Source organism: Nansenia antarctica (genome assembly GCF_963989245.1).
Source record: "Nansenia antarctica genome assembly, chromosome: 7".
NCBI classification, from domain to species: domain Eukaryota; kingdom Metazoa; phylum Chordata; class Actinopteri; order Argentiniformes; family Microstomatidae; genus Nansenia; species Nansenia antarctica.
Genome location: NC_137677.1, coordinates 58,953,907 through 58,971,761, shown reverse-complemented (window position 1 = coordinate 58,971,761; position 17,855 = coordinate 58,953,907). Strand labels below are relative to the sequence as shown.

Here is a 17,855-nt window from a genome sequence, read left to right as displayed (position 1 = left end):
TATTTGTTTGCATTTCAAGTGCAAAAGCATGATAACAAATTCGCTAGAATTCAAGTAACAGAAAAAAAGAAACATACTAATGATACAAATATACTATCTTACAAGGTAGTGATATTCCCAATTTACAAAATGTACATTTATAATATCGACAAATTAGTTATAATATTTTGATATGCTCGATTCTGTATAGGTCCTTGTATACGCCCCCTGGTGGTGGGAGCTGGGGCTTGCATTCATCCTAGAGGAGGCGAGTCCGTTTGTCACATTCACCGGTCTGAGGAGGAGGGCGAGCGGGGAAGGGAGGGGGCGGGGGGGGGGGGCGGAGGGGAGGGGGGTCATGTCACTTCCATCGCCACTGTGGTCTCTGATATTCCATTCAACGCCAGTCTCTCAGGCTCATGGTTCTCCCTACAAAAGAACAAAAGAACAAAACTCAAAACACACAGCATCAAAACTGTATATACCCAAGAAATAACACGCCTCAAGTAACGCATCATCAATTTTAGAAAACCAAAAAGGGGAAATGACAATCTTAATAGCACAGTTAATGAGGGTAGCAAAGTTAATGTTTAACTGCAAAACAGATCAGATCATATCTGACATCTTTGTTGTTGAAGCCGTACACCTGTGTGCTGTTGAAGCTGTACACCTGTGTGCTGTTGAAGCTGTACACCTGTGTGCTGTTGAAGCCGTACACCTGTGTATTGTTGAAGCTGTACACCTGTGTGTTGTTGAAGCCGTACACCTGTGTGTTGTTGAAGCCGTACACCTGTGTGTGGTTGAAGCCGTACACCTGTGTGTTGTTGAAGCTGTGTTGTTGAAGCTTTACACCTGTGTGTTGTTGAAGCTGTACACCTGTGTGTTGTTGAAGCCGTACACCTGTGTGTTGTTGAAGCTGTGTTGTTGAAGCTTTACACCTGTGTGTTGTTGAAGCTGTACACCTGTGTGCTGTTGAAGCCGTACACCTGTGTGCTGTTGAAGCTGTGCACCTGTGTGTTGTTGAAGCCGTACACCTGTTTGTTGTTGAAGCCGTACACCTGTGTGTTGTTGAAGCTGTACACCTGTGTGCTGTTGAAGCCGTACACCTGTGTGCTGTTGAAGCCGTACACCTGTGTGTTGTTGAAGCCGTACACCTGTGTGTTGTTGAAGCTGTACACCTGTGTGTTGTTGAAGCTGTACACCTGTGTGTTGTTGAACCCGTACCCTGTCCTTACCTGGCTATACTTCCATTGGCGCTGGCGGGCGTGACTTTGGGCGCACGGTCCAAGCTGCTGGCCACAGTGGCGAGCTTTAAGGCAGCGGGCGAGGGGGCGGAGGGGCGGGCGCTGTGGTGGTGGTGGTGGTGGCCAGGGGAGACTGCACTAACACTGCCAGAGTGGGTATGGGCATGGCCCCGGTGGTTTGGTAGAGATTGGGGGGTGGTGGTGGTGGTGGTGGTGGAGTGGGCAGGGAGCAGGGGGCCTCCGCTGGAGGAGGAGGAGGTGCGTACTGACGTGCCCGTGGTGGTCTGGGGTGTGCTCGTGGATGGAGGTCGTCTGGAGGTCCCTGTAGGAGACATATGAGACAGTCGTAACCAGAAATAAGCAGAAAAAAATGTTTATTCTCAAAGGGAGCTAAACAGAGAATGGCAGTCTTCTAAAGGACCTGGGCTCACCTGATGGCTGTACGACACCGTTGACACTGGTGTTGTGGGGTTTATTCTCGTTGTTGACCTGGCCTGGGCCTGGAGCATTGACCACAGCTGACGCAGCGAAATGGGCACTGGCCGAATCCAGGGTCTTTGATATACAGTCATTGGAGCTTGCCGTCTACAAGACAAGGACAGACGGCTCATCATTTACATATATGTAACAGAACCAGAATCAAGTTTATCACATCCAGTGTTTCCCCTAGGTTTGCTGCCTTGGGGGGGTGGCATGGACCGTGGCATGGACCCCCCCCCCCAGGGGGTAAGACCCTGCCTCATACCAGCATCATGTCCAGGGGTGTACTTGTACATTAAGCCGCCTTACGCTACAGAAACAGGAGATAGGCTCCTGCCCTATGGGCCATTAGGCTCCAGAACCATCGGTTCTCAAGGCTACTTACTTATGTGGTCTTGACTACCTGTCCACTTTCTCACCTGGTTCTTGCTCTCTCTCTTCTGGTGTGCCGACACCATCCTGCTCTCTCTCCTTCTCCCCCTCCCTACCCTCCTCTCTCCCTTTTTCTGTCAACCAAAAGGTAAACAAAACAGCCAGAGTATTTATAATCTAATAAGAGGCATAAATTGATCCATATCAATTTATAACATAATTATAATTGAATATTGGATTGCTGTGGGCAATCCAGTCAGATAATCATGTCATTTTGACTTTACTCTCTCACCTGAAAAAAAATCGTATGTCCAACTATAAAAAACAGACATTTCCAATGCTTCAATCAACTGTCCATGTACTGTAAATATGCCATTATGGTATTACCATGAAGCCCAACACTATAAGAAAGATAGTATATCTACTTTAAGTAAAATAATAAAGTGCCTCCAGTTAGCTCTTTAGCTGGCAAGTGTGCAAGGAGACTAGCTCATCTCATCACCTCTGAGCTAGCTAGCTTGCTAGTTCTTTGACACTATTTACACTATGGAACTATAGTCAGACACTTTCTAGTCACGATAATAACGACCAATTTTAACCAACTTTCTCTGTCAGAACACTCAGCAATTATATTTGCTAACGTTTGAACTTGCTTACTTTCAATCTGCAGACATCACAGCCGGCAAAAACTCTCGCGTCTCGCGCGCACACACGAAGTGTGGAGATAGGTCTGGCTATGCGAGACTACGGCGGACTAACATTACCAACGAGCCTATGGGCTTGCCACTCGCCAGATTCGGGTTGGGTGCGTTTAAAAAACGCGGATATTTTAGCCTGCTTGTCAGATGTTTGGTGTCTACGTCCGTAATAATTCCTCTTTCTTGGGGGGGCGGGGGGTTCCGTTGGGAGGGCGGCCCACCCCCCCAAGGCAATGGTAGGGGAAACACTGACATCCCTTAAGTATAAGAGAGTATCATTCTTAGGCTTCGGTTCCTTGACATTGCAGCAACAAGAGGAAAATATTGGCCAATAGTTATATAAAAAAACCTATAAGATAATAAACAATAGAGTAATGTAATAGTAGAAATAATATGAATGGAGATGATTACAACCACATCTTCAGGATCAGAAAAGTCTCAGAAAATGCTCAAAGTTGGATTAGATTAGATTCATCTTTATTGTCATTGCAGAACGAACACAAGTACCAGACAAAGAAATGCAACGGTTCAGCATCTAACCAGAAGTGCAAATATTGATATATAAACCAATCCGTTTGGGTTAGCGCTGCAGGGGAGCGGGGGGGTCAGAGAGTGTTTGTATACCTGTGTGTTTTGCCGTTCTGGCAGTGAGGAATGCTGTGCGGGAGCTGTCGTCTGCTGTAGCTGCGCCAGCTGCTGTTTCTGCATCTGTGCCAGCTGCTGCTGGTGGGTCTGGAACTGCTCCTCTGTGATGCCACCTGCAGGGAGGGGGGGAGCACAGAGACATGGCCGTCAGACAGAAAAGGGGTGGTGTGTGTGTATTACAGCGTGGTCCTCTGTGGCTCAGCTGGTAGAGCACGGCACTGACTGAAGCTTAGGTTGTGAGTTCGATTCCTGCTGGGGACCATATATACTGAAAAGTGTATGCGCTCACTGCAGTGTAAGTCGCTTTGGATAAAAGTGTCGGCTAAATGGTGTAAATTATATTATTATTATACAGTGAATAAGTCAGAGAGAAGACGGAGAACCCAAAAAGATGGCGGCATAATTAGGTAGGTGAGCACATTGACATGAGGAAGAGAAGTGGCATAGCATGGAACGACAGGTGATGGCGATGGCGCTGCCTGCTGTACATCTCCTGACCACTAGGGGTCATAGTGGAGCTTTCACACCGAAAACACTGTGCAGAAACCATATTATTGAGGGGCTGAAATGTAGCAACAGAGCAGCTGTAGTAATAAATCATGTTTTTCAAAGCCATCGTTTCTACGGTAATAAAATATGCATATTGCAAATGGTGATAAATGTCTCAGAGAGGCTAGTCGGTGCCAAACATATTTCCCTATACCAGAGGAGGTAGCCTGGGGCGGACGAGGACACTAACTTTCTGTTGCTAAGAAGCAGCAGTCTCTCGACACTTTCAGTCGAAGGCTGGCCTCATGTAAAAGCCAACCGCCGCACTATAATCTCACAGCTATGCGACACTTATCCAACCCAGGGATGCGCTTCAGCCTGTGGTCCGTTCTGCGTTCTATTCTATGCCCCTGTATCAATCAATTCTCACAGTGCCAAATTGTAGGTCTTAGTGGACAGCACGACAATTACCAATACAGCTAGAGAGTTATTAATATTAATAGTGGGTATTAGATGCGTGTTCCTCTACCTTCAGCAAATAGCTAACATAGGAATCATGGGCTACACCATGTCCGCCATAGGATGACAAGGAGCATATCCTAGGCTGTGTGTGTGTGTGTGTATGTGACTGTGTGTGTGTGTGTGTCTGTGTGTGTGTGCGCTTGTGTGTGTGTGTGTGTGTGTGTGTGTGTGTGTGCGCATGCAAGCGAGTGTGTACCGAAGCCTAAATGGCAGCTTACATGACCACAGTGATGACAGACAGAACACTGAGGCGGGCATACATGGAGTCCACAACTAACTGACTGTCTGTCTCCACACTCTGTCTGTGGAGAGGAAGTTAGTCTCGATGTACACCCCCAGCCCCCCCCCCTCCCACCTCCCCCTACACCCCCCAAACAGCCCACTACGGTTCAATGGCAGCCTTTCCACTTTCCTGCCCAACTCACGTCTGGCTGAGAGTCGTGAATCAACCCTGACTGATAGTTCTGAGTTGCTGTGGAGAAACGCCACGACAGCCTAAGACCACGGGGGCTGACTAGGAACAAGGAAAACCACAAAATAGTACATATCCTTAACTGACCTGTGTGTCTCCAATCGACACAAAATTTGTTCCACAATAACTCGAACCATGACATTTAAAAATGGAAAATGTAGCCTTGCGAATGCAACCACGGTGACGTCATGTATGAAAGCCATAATCTCAATGCATCAACAGGTCCTGCAGTCGGTGGTGGAAACAGAGACAGATGGAGTGCTTTCCGGTCCTAACAGGATTGAGTTCAGTTTTTTAGGATCCCCATTAGCAGCAGCTACTTACTTGTGTGGACCCCAGGAAGAGTAGCTGCTGCTTTGCATAAACTAATCGGGATTCTAATCAAATCATATCGAAAAAAGCTACCTTTCCTGGGGTCCACAAATAACAAACAAAAAAACATGATACAGTACAGAACAGTTGTTTTAGGGTTGAGCGAGGAGCTCGTCTCACCTGAGCGAAGGTTCTTGGTGTTCCCGGACAGCCCTCCGCCCAACCTGCTGTCCGTGGAGGGTCTGCCTGTCCTCAGGTCCCCGCCCCCGGCAGCCTGCGTGGGCCTCGGGCTGAAGCAGCGCCACCTCAGGGCCTGGATGTTGTTCAGGATGTCCGCCAGGGAGCTGGTGGAGCCAGAGAGAGTTCTGTGGGTCTGCGTGGGGGGGTCAGGGAAGAGTCTGTGGGTGTGGGTCTGCGTGGGGGGGTCAGAGAGGTCTGGAGCCCCAGTCCTGGGGAGGGAGGTAAAGACGTCCGGGTCCAGCTGCTTCAAGACGCTGTCCAGGTCAGAGGAGGCCCTGTCCAGCACCACCCTGGAAGGAGGAAAAAAGATGAACATGAAACCTCAGGGTCACTGCGAAGAAGAAACTATGGTATAACTAGGGATGCTCCGATCTGGATTTTTGGGGCCGATCACCGATCGAGTCATTTGGAGTGAAATCGGCCGATTTAAATCGGTGGCCGATAAATCGGAGCATCCCTAGGTATAACGGCAGTCACAATCCAGACATTTTCGTCTTGAGCAATCAGGATGTGAGCAAACGTTTTCAACCCACTTCTCAGAGCAGCCTTGTAGAACACCGAGCGTATTCAAATGTTTCACAGAGTACCGAAGGGAGAGTCAGAGGGACATGGAGGAGGAGGAGCGGTTGTTTTGTTAATTACCTGCCGCCTCGTCCCACCCTCCGACGAGCGAGTCCCACACAGCGGCGGGGAACTGAGAGGGCGGTGAGGGAGTGGCGATGCCGCAGTGCGTCTAGTCCTGCTAGCTCAGGATGGTCCCACAGGGGCCCGGAACCATGGTCCACAGGGGGCTACACAGACACACCGAGAGAAGAGTTACCCTACAGTACACAGGGAGGCCTATGGCTGAAAGTTGAGTTGGACTATATGCGAGAGGAAACTTCGCAATTGTTACGTAACGATGGATAATAATGAGGTTACTACATCGATGAGGAGTACAGTACTGCTTTTGGAGGAGAGAGAGAGAGAGAGACTTACAGCAAGGTAATGACACCCAGCTTTCCTCCTGAAGACAAATGCTCCATCTGGATCGTTCTCCTCGTCCGGTTCTGATGGGGGAGACTGGAGAAAGAGACAGAAAAAAACGACACTTTAGTATCAGCCAAAAAACCACATCAGCACCCCTCAACCCCTTCCCAGGTCTGACTATTCTAAACTGTCATCCAACTTTAATATCAACCAAAAAAACACATCAGCACCCCTCAACAGGTCTGACTATTCTAAACTGTCATCCCATTCCACCTGTCAAAAAATAATAATAATAATAATAATAATATGGAGATCATGCTGATCTGTGAGGCACTGACCATTGGTGCATACTCCTCCTCCCCGGAGCTGTGGAAGTCATACTGTTTGATGTCGGCCTGGTTAACAACGTGTTTGTGCATGGCGGGGCGGCCGGGGCGACGCAGGGGGGTTTTGACGCTCTTGGTGTACTTCTTTGGTCTGACAAAGTCAAAGGGATCCTCAACCTTTATTGAGACATGGCGGTGGTGGTGGTGCGCGTTCATGTGCGGGAGACTTGACTTGTGCGTCTGAATTTAAAGAGAGACAAAGCGAGATTAAACAGTTGTTACTTGCCAAAATCCAGATTGTCCGGGGTTTCCTAAATGGTCAAAATGGCAGAAATCCAACCAAGTGTTAGAAGGTTAGTTGGTAAAAGCCTGTACCTTCATTTTGATCTCATGTTTATGGCGGTTGCCGTTGGTCAGGGTTATGGGAGCCGTGTAAACGGGCTTCTCAGCCAGAGGGGCGGTCACCTCGTTGAGGACTTCACCAGTGAAGTCAAACATCTGATGTCTACAAGGACATAAAGAAAAGAAAAACATTTGAGTTGAGAGTAATTGGGGCTGCAGGTAGCCTAGAGGTTAGAGAGGCCGGCCAGCAATCGGAAGGTCGCTGGTTCGATCCTCACCTCAGGAGGGATGTGAGCTGAGGATTGGAGGGTTGCTGGCATCATATCTAGTATGTATCATATACAGTATTTACTTGTATTTTGGGGGGGAGATAAAACAAATAAAACAAAAACATGTGTGGTGTTGGGAAACGTGTTAAGGTTTCCAGATTAATAATTAATTAAATAATGTTAACATTGACAGCCCTAGAGAGAACAGTAATAAATCACTCAGCACGACATCAACTCTGACACATCAAGTTCTGCTGTGGTACATGTAAAACTATTCGGTTGTTAAGTCTGACGTCAAACGTGACGTTTAGCAATTTCCAGGTCCAAACCAGAAATTCCCTGCACCATAATACCAGTGTACTACAGCGGTAGAATGACAGTTCAATCGTTTTTTAGACTCGGATCTATTCATACAACAAGGGACACAGCACTTTCCCGTTTTTCCCATATTTGTCAGCGTCTTTGAGGCTCGGAAAAGCGCTATATAAATATAATGGATTATTATTATTACTGAGGCATTTCGAAGACAGCGCCTCAGCCAACTTTGGACCCGGAAACAAGTCACAACTTAACAACCGAATAGGGCACCATAGGAGGCTACAATCCCAGAAATGCTGCTTTCTCTGAACAGAGAGTTGACTACAGCACTGTTTCACTCAAATCAGCATTGATGGTGAACAGGGCTCGACATTAAGGCTTGTCCGCTTGTCCGGGACAAGCACATTTTATGTTCGGACAAGTGGACTTCCTACTGCACTTGTCTGACGGACAAGTCAAAATAAAGAGAAGAATAAATAAATCAATATGTATTAATACCTGCAAAAAATGAGTTACAGTTACTTCAGTTGTCTGATCGGAAAAGTAATAAATGTATTAACGAGCTATGCCGCACCTCATTCTCGCTGCCTATGAGGCGCGGTGTAGCCTGTCTCAGAAATTCTAATGCTATTGCGTGTGCGTGACCGTTATTAACCCCACTGACCGCGAAAAGTGCAAACCTTCTTGAACGCAGACTTGGCTTGTGGACATTTTAAGAAACTGACACGTTACTCAAACCAGCAAGCACGATGTCCCTTCAAGCACCTAAAACTGAAACGCAAAATGTCATCGGACAAAACACCAGCACCGTTGCCAGTGTTCTGCCAATGTATGCTGCCTCGTCAAAAAATCACATGCTGTCTTAACTGTGTACAATAATGGTATTAGTATGTGTCACAATGGTATAAATGGTATAAATGTCATTCCATAAGTCTTGGGCACATATTCTGTATTGACTATATCTTCATATCTTATTTCAGTACAGCGCTTCTTCTTTGGCGTACTGATCGTGGAGTGAAGATATTATCAAAGCGGACAGGTGATCGACAGGCGTGTACGTTTTGATAATATCTTCACTAGGGGTGGGCATCAATGATCGACGATCGATAATTGATCGATAAGGATCTTGGTCGATCACAAAATATTTGCTCAATAATCGTTCATAAATTTGATTTTTTTTCTTTTTTAATAATAATAATAATAATGGAAATTAGTTTGTCCACGTTATGTGTGAGAAATGAACTTTGCATTTGCCTTCGCATTGAATTTCGCAACGCAGTACGGCATGATGCAACAAGTTCCCGTACGTTAGTGTAACCTCCAGTAATAGGTTAGGTGCACGATCTCCACTACTTCCTGAAAGGCACCTTGCATGTTTAATTGATTAATCAGCTGTGCGGTAAACTGTTGGAACACACACTGCTTGGAAAATGGCGAAGCGAGCGAAACATAGCATGGTGTGGGAGCATTTTGATCTGAAAGGCGACCTCGTTCATTGCAAACACTGCGCAGTGACCTATAAATACAATACGACGACAACCCCGATGAAATACCACCTGCAAACCGTACACCCGACCCTGATTGCTCCTTCGCTACCTTCTCAGCCCTCCATCATGTCTCATCTTATACGCGGGAGGTGTGATGCACAACGAGAAGAGAAAATAACGATGGCCATCTGCAAATTAATTGAAACAGATATTCTGCCGCTCAGTTTTGTCGAGGGTAGAGGATTTCGTGCGCTGATGCAAATAGTCGAGCCAGCATATCCTGTTCCATCGCGACGTTCCATAACCAGGCGCATCGAAATGCGCTACCAGGAGTCGAAGCAGCACCTGCTAAATAAGCTAGCACTAGCTAGCGACATGGTTGCCATAACTACCGATTGCTGGACGGCACTCAATACAGAGAGTTACATAACAATCACTGCTCACTTCATCGGAGAAGAATGTGAATGAATGAATGTGCAGTGTTTCCCCTAGGTTTGCTGCCTTGGGGGGGTGGCATGGACCGTGGCATGGACCCCCCCCCCCCCCCCCCCCCCCCCCAGGGGGTAAGACCCTGCGACATACCGGCGTCATGTCCGGGGGGGTATACTTGTAAATTAAGCCGCCTCACGCTACGAAAACAGGAGACAGGCTCCTCCTGCCCTATGGGCCATTAGGCTCCAGAACCAGCGGTTCTCAAGGCTACTTACTTATGTGGTCTTGACTTCCTGTCCACTTTCTCACCTGGTTCTTGCGCTCTCTCTCTCTGGTGCACCATCCTGCTCTCTTTCCTTCTCTCCCTCTCTATCCTCCTCTCTCCCTCTTTTGCTGTCAACCAAAAGGCAAACATAACAACCAGAGTATTTATAATCTAATAAGAGGTATAAATTGATCCATATCAATTAATAACATCATTATAATTGAATATTGGATTGCTGTGGGCAATGCAGTCAGATAATGTCATTTTGACATTACTCTCTCACCTGAAAAAATAAATAAATAATTAGTCACAATAATAACGACCAATTTTAACCAACTTTCTCTGTCAGAACACTCAGCAATTATATTTGCTAACGTTTCAACTTGCTTACTTTCCATCTGCAGACATCACCTGGCAAAAACTCTCTCGCGTCGCGCGCACACACTCGCGCACACTCTTGTATTATTCTCCAGCGCGGCACAGTGCGAAACGAAGTGTGGAGAGATAGGTCTGGCTATGCGAGACTACTGGGGGACTAATGTTACCAACGAGCCCATGGGCTTGCCACTCGCCAGATTCGGGTTGGGTGCGTTTAAAAAACGCAGATATTTTAGCCTGCTTGTCAGATGTTTGGTGTTTACGTCCGTAATAATTCCTCTTTCTTGGGGGGGCGGGGGGTTCCGTTAGGGGGGCGGCCCGCCCCCCCAAGGCAATGGTAGGGGAAACACTGATGTGTGCAATAGCAACACAAATAAAGTTTTTTCCCCAAGGAAAACATGGTTGTTATTTCTGCCCTATTTTTATTTTTTTTTATGAAAAAAAAGCTTATCGATTAATCTATAATTGATCGTTAATTCTTGCGATTATCGAGAAAGAAATGTTGATCGTTTGCCCAGCCCTAATCTTCACTCCACGATCATCTCGTCTAGTCTCGCGCCTGCGCCGTCTGTTGTTCTTCCTGCACACAGGTAAAAATATCCAGGATCTAGCAGCGTTGTCGGGCTCGTGCAAACAAACCCGGCGAATGTTTTACTTGCTCCGGGCAAGTAAAAAAGCGTTACTGTCGAACCCTGCAAGCCCTGGTGAACATCAAAAACATTTTTTAGTGAGGCCTATGTATGTAAGACAAAACAGTGTATGTCTATCTGAATGTATGCCTGCATGCATCAGGTGAGACTGGTAGAGCCAGAAATCAGAGGACGAGCTCACGTTTCATACCATTCCTCATTCCATTCCCTGCATTTCAATGAGTTCTCCATCAGCCACCAAAGGTATGCACGTAAGCCAAAATATTTTAGACTGGGCACATCTGTGTCAGAACAGAACTCTGGGTGGGGGTGGGGGGTTGAATTACTTGATGAAATTGATTTATCGCCCAGCTCTACACCAGATACAGGCCTATCAATGGTAGGAGAAACTCTGGATCAAAGCTTTGTGGCGTTTCAACGCTCTGGGTGAGAGCTCACCTCTTCTCTGCCACCTCCAGAGTGAGGTGCAGCAGCTCCCGCTTGGACTTCTCCCTCTTCTTGATCATCTCCAGGATGGTGACTGTCCGGCTGAACTCTCTCCTCAGCTTCAGCATCTTCCCATACGACGCCTCATCATTCTTACGGTTCTAAATAAGGGACAGAAGACAGAAGGATATGGTATAACAATATATTATATTTGCCATTTAGCTGACACTTTTATCCAAAGCGACTTGCATTACAGTGGTAAATGGACTGCACTTATATATCGCCTTATTCCAAAGCGCTTCCCAATGGCCTCTCATTCACCTATTCACAGACCAATGGCGGCACGCTACCATGCAAGGTGCTGGCCCACTCATTGGGAGCAATTTAGGGTTCAGTGTCTTTCCCAAGGACACCTCGACATGTGGACAGGAGGAGCGGGGGATCAAACAACCGACCTTGCGATCATTCGACGCCGGCTCTACCTCCTGAGCCAAAGCTGCCCCTAGTGAGTGCATACATTTTTCTGTACTGTATATATGGTCCCAGCAAAGGACTAAAGCCCAATTTATACTTCTGCGTAAACTCTACGCCGTAGGCTCATGCGCACCTCTCCAAAAATGTTACTATGCGGCAGTGCCTACGCAGACCGTAAGAACTGTGATTGGTCCGCTTGGTAGCACATGATTCCGACTCTCTCGTAGGCCAAAATGCGGAAGCCATGACAGAAATGTCATTTACCGTTCCAATGGAGCGCCCCCATGGAAGCGTCAAGCACCCAAAAAAATGTTATGAACTCAAGCCTAATACATCATACAGGGGCCTGCAAATCACCTCCAAATCACCTAAACCACCCAGAGTTTCCCACAGGAATTTGTGAGGCTGTGGTGGGTGGTCCTAAAAATATTTTCGATATGAGACTATGGCAGGCTGCCACAGTCTAGGTAATTAATGGGAAACACTGCCACCTAATTTGTTATTCACATACATAGGGGGGGGGGGGGGGGGCTGCAGTGAGGCTCCATCCCCTTTTAGAGTTCCAGAGTTCTGAGTCTCACCTTCCTGGTCTGCATCTTCTCCGTGCGTCGCCTGAAGGCCACGTAGGCGTCGTTGTTGGTGGAGCCGTCTCTCTTCTCCTGTTTGATATTGGGGATGAGGGAGGGGCCCCTGCAGTTCTTCCTCTTCCTCATCCAGTAGTCATACACAGACTTGAGCAGGTAGTCATCCTCGTTCAGCAGCAGCTTGGCCTCCTGAATAGTCACCAGCTGGGACGGGAGAGGGAGGGAGGGAGGGAGGGAGGGAGGGAGGGAGGGGGAGAGCGAGCGGGGGCAGGAACAAGTGAGGGAACGAAAGAACAAACAGATGAGAAAGGAGGAAAGTATTCCTAAAGTAAACTAAGTAAACATTGCCCGAATGTTGACTAAGTTGCATTATCTCTGTCCAACAAATTCATTACAGAACAGTACTGTGGAGTATCCAACACAAGGCTGGGAGCATTTTACCTGGTTTGTGCTGGCCTTCTCCAGCCTGTCCACCATGGTCTCAAACTGTAGGGGTTTGATCTCCATCTTGCGGTTGAGCCTGTTGAGGAGCGTCTCGTCCTCTGAGTCCATGTCATAGTCAGGCTGCTCGTTGTCCAGACCCAGGGCTGTGCAGGGGAAGAGAGGACGAAGAAATTCAACTAAGGACAAATCCACAGGCCTAAATGTTCTGAAATCAATAAACCAACAACCTGACGGTAATAAAAGATGTGATTTCTTTTGACTGAGTGCATTTTGTGCCAATGTGTAGCGTAAGGTGGGAGGTCAAGCACCACCTAGAATAAGAATCCTAATTCTAGAATGCACATCCTGTCGAGGGGAGACGCTACTACTCACGCTGAATGTGTATGAGCTGTTTGGGGCTCTTCTGCTCTCCTTTATACAGACGGTCGTAGTATGTGATGTTGCTCTCCCCCTCTGGTACTGGGATGACCATGTTCTCCTTCTTCTCCCTGAATACTGACTGGGCAGAGATGGCCCTCTGGAGATGGTGCTCCTGAGAAAGATAAAAGGGGGGTGGGGTAACAGAGAGAGAGAGCGAATCAACAACAGTGGCTTCAGATGTTTGTTTACTTTACTGAACCTGCATCTTCAAGCACATCAATACCATCAAGGGTGGGCCTGCCTTTCATGTAGTGAAAGTAGTGCTTGAAGATAGTGACATCGGGTAAGCCTTGTTTAGTTGTCAACCCAAATACGTTCACATCCCCTGAATTGCTGGCACTCATAACGCAGGCAAACCACAACCGTCTTGCTGATGAAACCTCTTGCAACAACTAGGCATATGACTCTTTTCATAGCCCAGTTTGACTGGAGGCGGATTCCGTCTGCTTTTATGCGAGAGAAACCCAGACCACTCGTAGTGCATTAAAGGCTGTGCAGGCTGCTGTGGGATCAGAGGATGCATTACAAGCAGTGGAATCTATAGGGAATTGAGGTAATTGCTAATGTGTTAAAACTGCTGGTTGATACCGGTTGCTGGTTGAAGTAAGGTGGGGAGACTGATGTTCCCACCCAGCACAGCTTGTGCCTGTCTGAGAATTGTGTGCGTCTGGGATCATGCCTCCCCCTGTGTGAATGAATGAATGAATGAATGAATGGTCTTTATTGTCATTAATACAGTACAGGTACCATACAACGAAATTTGGGAGGGGGGGCTCCCCTGGTGCTAGGAAAAAAATAATAATATTAAAAACAAGGAGGGAAAAGAGCTGGTTTACATAAATAAAGGCTATGTACACTATCCACTATACTATACTATACAAATAAATCATGCCTCCCCCCTGTAATTTAGTTGCCATTTCATTGATGGCAAACTTTAGGAATGCTGTCTAATTACTCATTCATGACAGTATGTAATAGGGGTTGAAATGTTAACTAACGATCAGGGCTAACGTTACTGTAAGTACACATGCCTGCAATATCCATCGCAGGCTAGTCACTAACAGGGCTTACGTACGTATATTGACGTAACCGCTCGAAGAAAGCACTGGGCAATGCCATCTTAAATGCGTTATTTACGCCATAAGAGTACCCATTGGCGTTATTTACGCTATAAGAGTACACATTGGCGTTATTTACGCTATAAGAGTACACTATTGACGTAAAGCTCCACATCTATTTACGCAAAGAGCGTAACGTTGACGGCTCTGCGTATACACAACACACCACCTACGCAAGAAAACGTGCGTAAACACGTCGTGAATACCGTCGCCTTACAGTGGGGCTGAAATCCTTTTATGATATCTAGGCTAATATTGTTTAAAACAACTCCACCATACCGATTCTTCTTCTTTCTCCATCCCCGTTGGCATCTGCGGCACAGCGCGGTTGATGGAGACACAGTCATTAAGGTCCGGGAGGTCTTTGTTGCGGTACACGGGGAGAGGTTTGGCGGCGTCTAGCGCCCGGGCTCGGAACGAGAGTTTACTCATTGTTGTTTTTTGCGCAACTGTCGCGAATCACATAAAACATGTATCCCGCGAACAGTTAGCTCAAGAAATTCGCTATAAATCCGCGAGGGACTCGGTCGTTTCCACCACGGTCGAACTCATGGGTTCCTATTGGCTCGAGATTCGGTGTGAAAAGCCATTTCTGGTCGAGTTTAACGGGATAAAAAGGCTATTTTCCTCGGGTTGATCCGCTCCCTGTGCCATGGAAAACATGGCCGACATCATGTCCACACCAGCGGGCTGAGCTTTCCTTCCCGACAGCCAGTGCGCGAGACGTCTGAAAAACATGATGGGCCGTTAGTGCTGCGCGCGCATCTCGTATTATAAGATGCGTGAAGAAATCACATCTCACGTCTCCCAAATGTTCTACACATATAATATAAAACACAAATGTAGGAAATTGTTCCCTAAATGAAAAAAGTTCCCTGATCGACTAATGAACTTCCAGTAAGCTGGGGGGACCCCTTATCACTACATTCAATAGATCATCAAGGCAATAAGGTCTGACTGACTTCACTTGACCCTCCAAGGGTCAGATAATAGGCCTACTGTAAGCCACAAAATGAGTTTAGTTATATTTGGTTATATCATATTTTTTGTTATATTACGTTATATTATTACCAGCTAAAGGTCATATTTCATGATTGTCCCATTTGGTCCCCCTTATGTTCTGGAAAGATGGAGGGGCCATTAGATTTAGGAATAGAGGGACAGAGGATTGTCACAACTGCAGTTCCCTCTGCAGTTATTACATTCTGTTTGTTCTCTCTTTTCTGGCATCATCTTCTTTTGCATGACCCATCTGATGGCTGATCTGTTTGTCCTGTGATATGGTGTACATATTAGACGTATTAGATACAATTAAAGAATGTAAGGCTGAGAGCTGCGTGATGGGGGGGGTTCTACATGAGGACATCTGATAAAGATAAACTTGAGATGACAGTTTCACAACATATACGTAATTAATACATTGAATACGTTATTAATGCAAAATGAATGCAATACTACTAGTAATAATAGTCAGATTTCAACATTCCTTTGGCACTAACACCAAGTAAAGATTTTGAAGAAAACATAAGTCACCTCTCACTACCTGTCATTTCAGGTATAGTTTTATCCAAATGTAAAACCTTTCTTCATTATCGGAATGGACAAAGGAATTCAGCGTACCACATTTTAAATACTTGATGTGGTAGATTAATTTAAAACTATAAGTATAGCACATATTCAATAAATATATAATCTGATGGAAAAAGGTAAAAGGACAAAGTATTTGTTTTTCAGTAAGAGGGCAACACGTTTATTTCATACAAACACAATCACCCATGATCACTGCAATGGAGAAACCAACCACTCTAGGCAGACAGAGGCAGTAGAAAACCATGGAAGACATTAATAACTTACATGTATGTTTCACATTGTTCTTTCATCATGAACAGGCATACACAACAGAAACATATTTTGAGATCATAATGTAAAACACAAATGACTTATGGACTGGCTTAGAGCGTTTCATAGGATATACAAGAAATACTGTTTGTGGCCAAAAATTTACACTTTTTAAATAAACACACATATATAAATTTACTGAATTTATGACCACTGACTGAATATTCATCCATATACTGTATAGGCTGTTCCTCATTCTGAGAGAAAAATATATAATACTCTAAGGCTTTTCAGACAGAGTGTTCAACTCTTATTAGTATTATTGCTAATCATTGTATGTATATCTACAAATAAATATGGGTCTCATTTATAAATAACTTATACAAGTACAAAAGCAACAACAACAACAGAAAAACAAAACAATGAAATAAACAAAATAAGGCCACTAATTCAGTAGTATTAGAGGCCTAAAAGGTAAATAATATAAACCAAAATTCCAAACCTGTTATATGGTATAGCTTTGGCAGCTAAGGGTTGTAAGTATTCAATATAAGGCTCTGATCAAAAGTCCACTTTTATACTTTCTTGGATCATTTAAACTTGCTTTGCAGGGCAAAGAAAAACAATGTGTATGCTGATATTCTCTCTAAGTGCAGTTAACACTTTTAAGGCATTTTGACCCATGAAATAACACATCCAAGGGTAAAACACTGAGCAATGCTCATCACCACGATTTAATTAATACACAAAATAAATGGCATTCATACTGTTTGTGCCATTCAAATTAAAGTCTAGAGGCAGAGCCATATCATAAAACTGTAGTTGATATTGAATTACTAATCTTCAGAATGCATGTACAGCATACAAACAGGTCTACACTTAATACAACAATAGTTTACTCTTTTAAAAATGAACACAAACACTCATACTGTTAAAGTCTTTTTGCAGATGTAACACAGGAAATCTGTTTTATCAAAAATATTCAGAGAAAATAAATTTTACTTTAGGTGTACAAATAACGATTTAATAAATTAAAAGAGGCATATTTTAGGCTCTGTCCATCGATGGCTTTTTCTTTTCTTGGATGAAGTGGTCAATTACAGTACATACATTCAAAAAAACATGGAAAAACATGTAAGATATGCAGTAAGAGGAAGTATTTGCACGTTCTATGTCCGGACGAAGAATATAGATTTATCCCAAAGTCTACCGATTTGACTTTCCATTTCCACCAGTAAAATATAGGCCTATATTCCCTCAACTGTTCAATGCTTTCAATGGATTTGTTTAAGAAAAGAAGAAGAAAAAAAAGAGAGAAAGAAAAGAAAAAAGCTTTTATACTGCTTTTCTTTTGAAAGAATTAACCAAGCCTGGTCACACTGTTTTGTGTGAAGTAAAAAGGAGAAACATATAGTTTTCTATTGATATGTACATTGGATGATGAGCATTAAGTTAGCTCATCCGTGATAATACTGACCAATATATACAATTAATCACTGAATATAATAGTTTTCCTTTGTTTATGTACAGTACATAATCTAAAATGCATCAGAAATATTTGGACCGACTATTCTCATAATAGGGATTTTTCTGTCATCTTTCATAAAAACACACTAGCTGTGGATGTCACAACTACCCATCTTCAGCTTGGCTCCTCCATT

At 45.1% G+C, this 17,855-nt stretch overlaps 1 protein-coding gene across 1 annotated transcript; it reads right to left on the bottom strand.

The window, feature by feature from the left end:
• Positions 1 to 308: 308 nt before the first annotated feature.
• epc2 (enhancer of polycomb homolog 2) lies at positions 309 to 14,830 on the bottom strand. Its single transcript, XM_080535595.1, has 14 exons — positions 14,635 to 14,830; positions 13,190 to 13,349; positions 12,815 to 12,960; positions 12,371 to 12,577; positions 11,328 to 11,476; positions 7,124 to 7,253; positions 6,761 to 6,988; positions 6,432 to 6,515; positions 6,096 to 6,244; positions 5,394 to 5,743; positions 3,398 to 3,531; positions 1,655 to 1,808; positions 1,215 to 1,545; positions 309 to 408 (listed from the first exon to the last, which is right to left on the bottom strand). The coding sequence occupies exons 1-14, from the start codon at positions 14,785 to 14,787 to the stop codon at positions 336 to 338; spliced, it is 2,448 nt and encodes an 815-aa protein (XP_080391721.1). The 5' UTR covers positions 14,788 to 14,830; the 3' UTR covers positions 309 to 335.
• Positions 14,831 to 17,855: the final 3,025 nt, after the last annotated feature.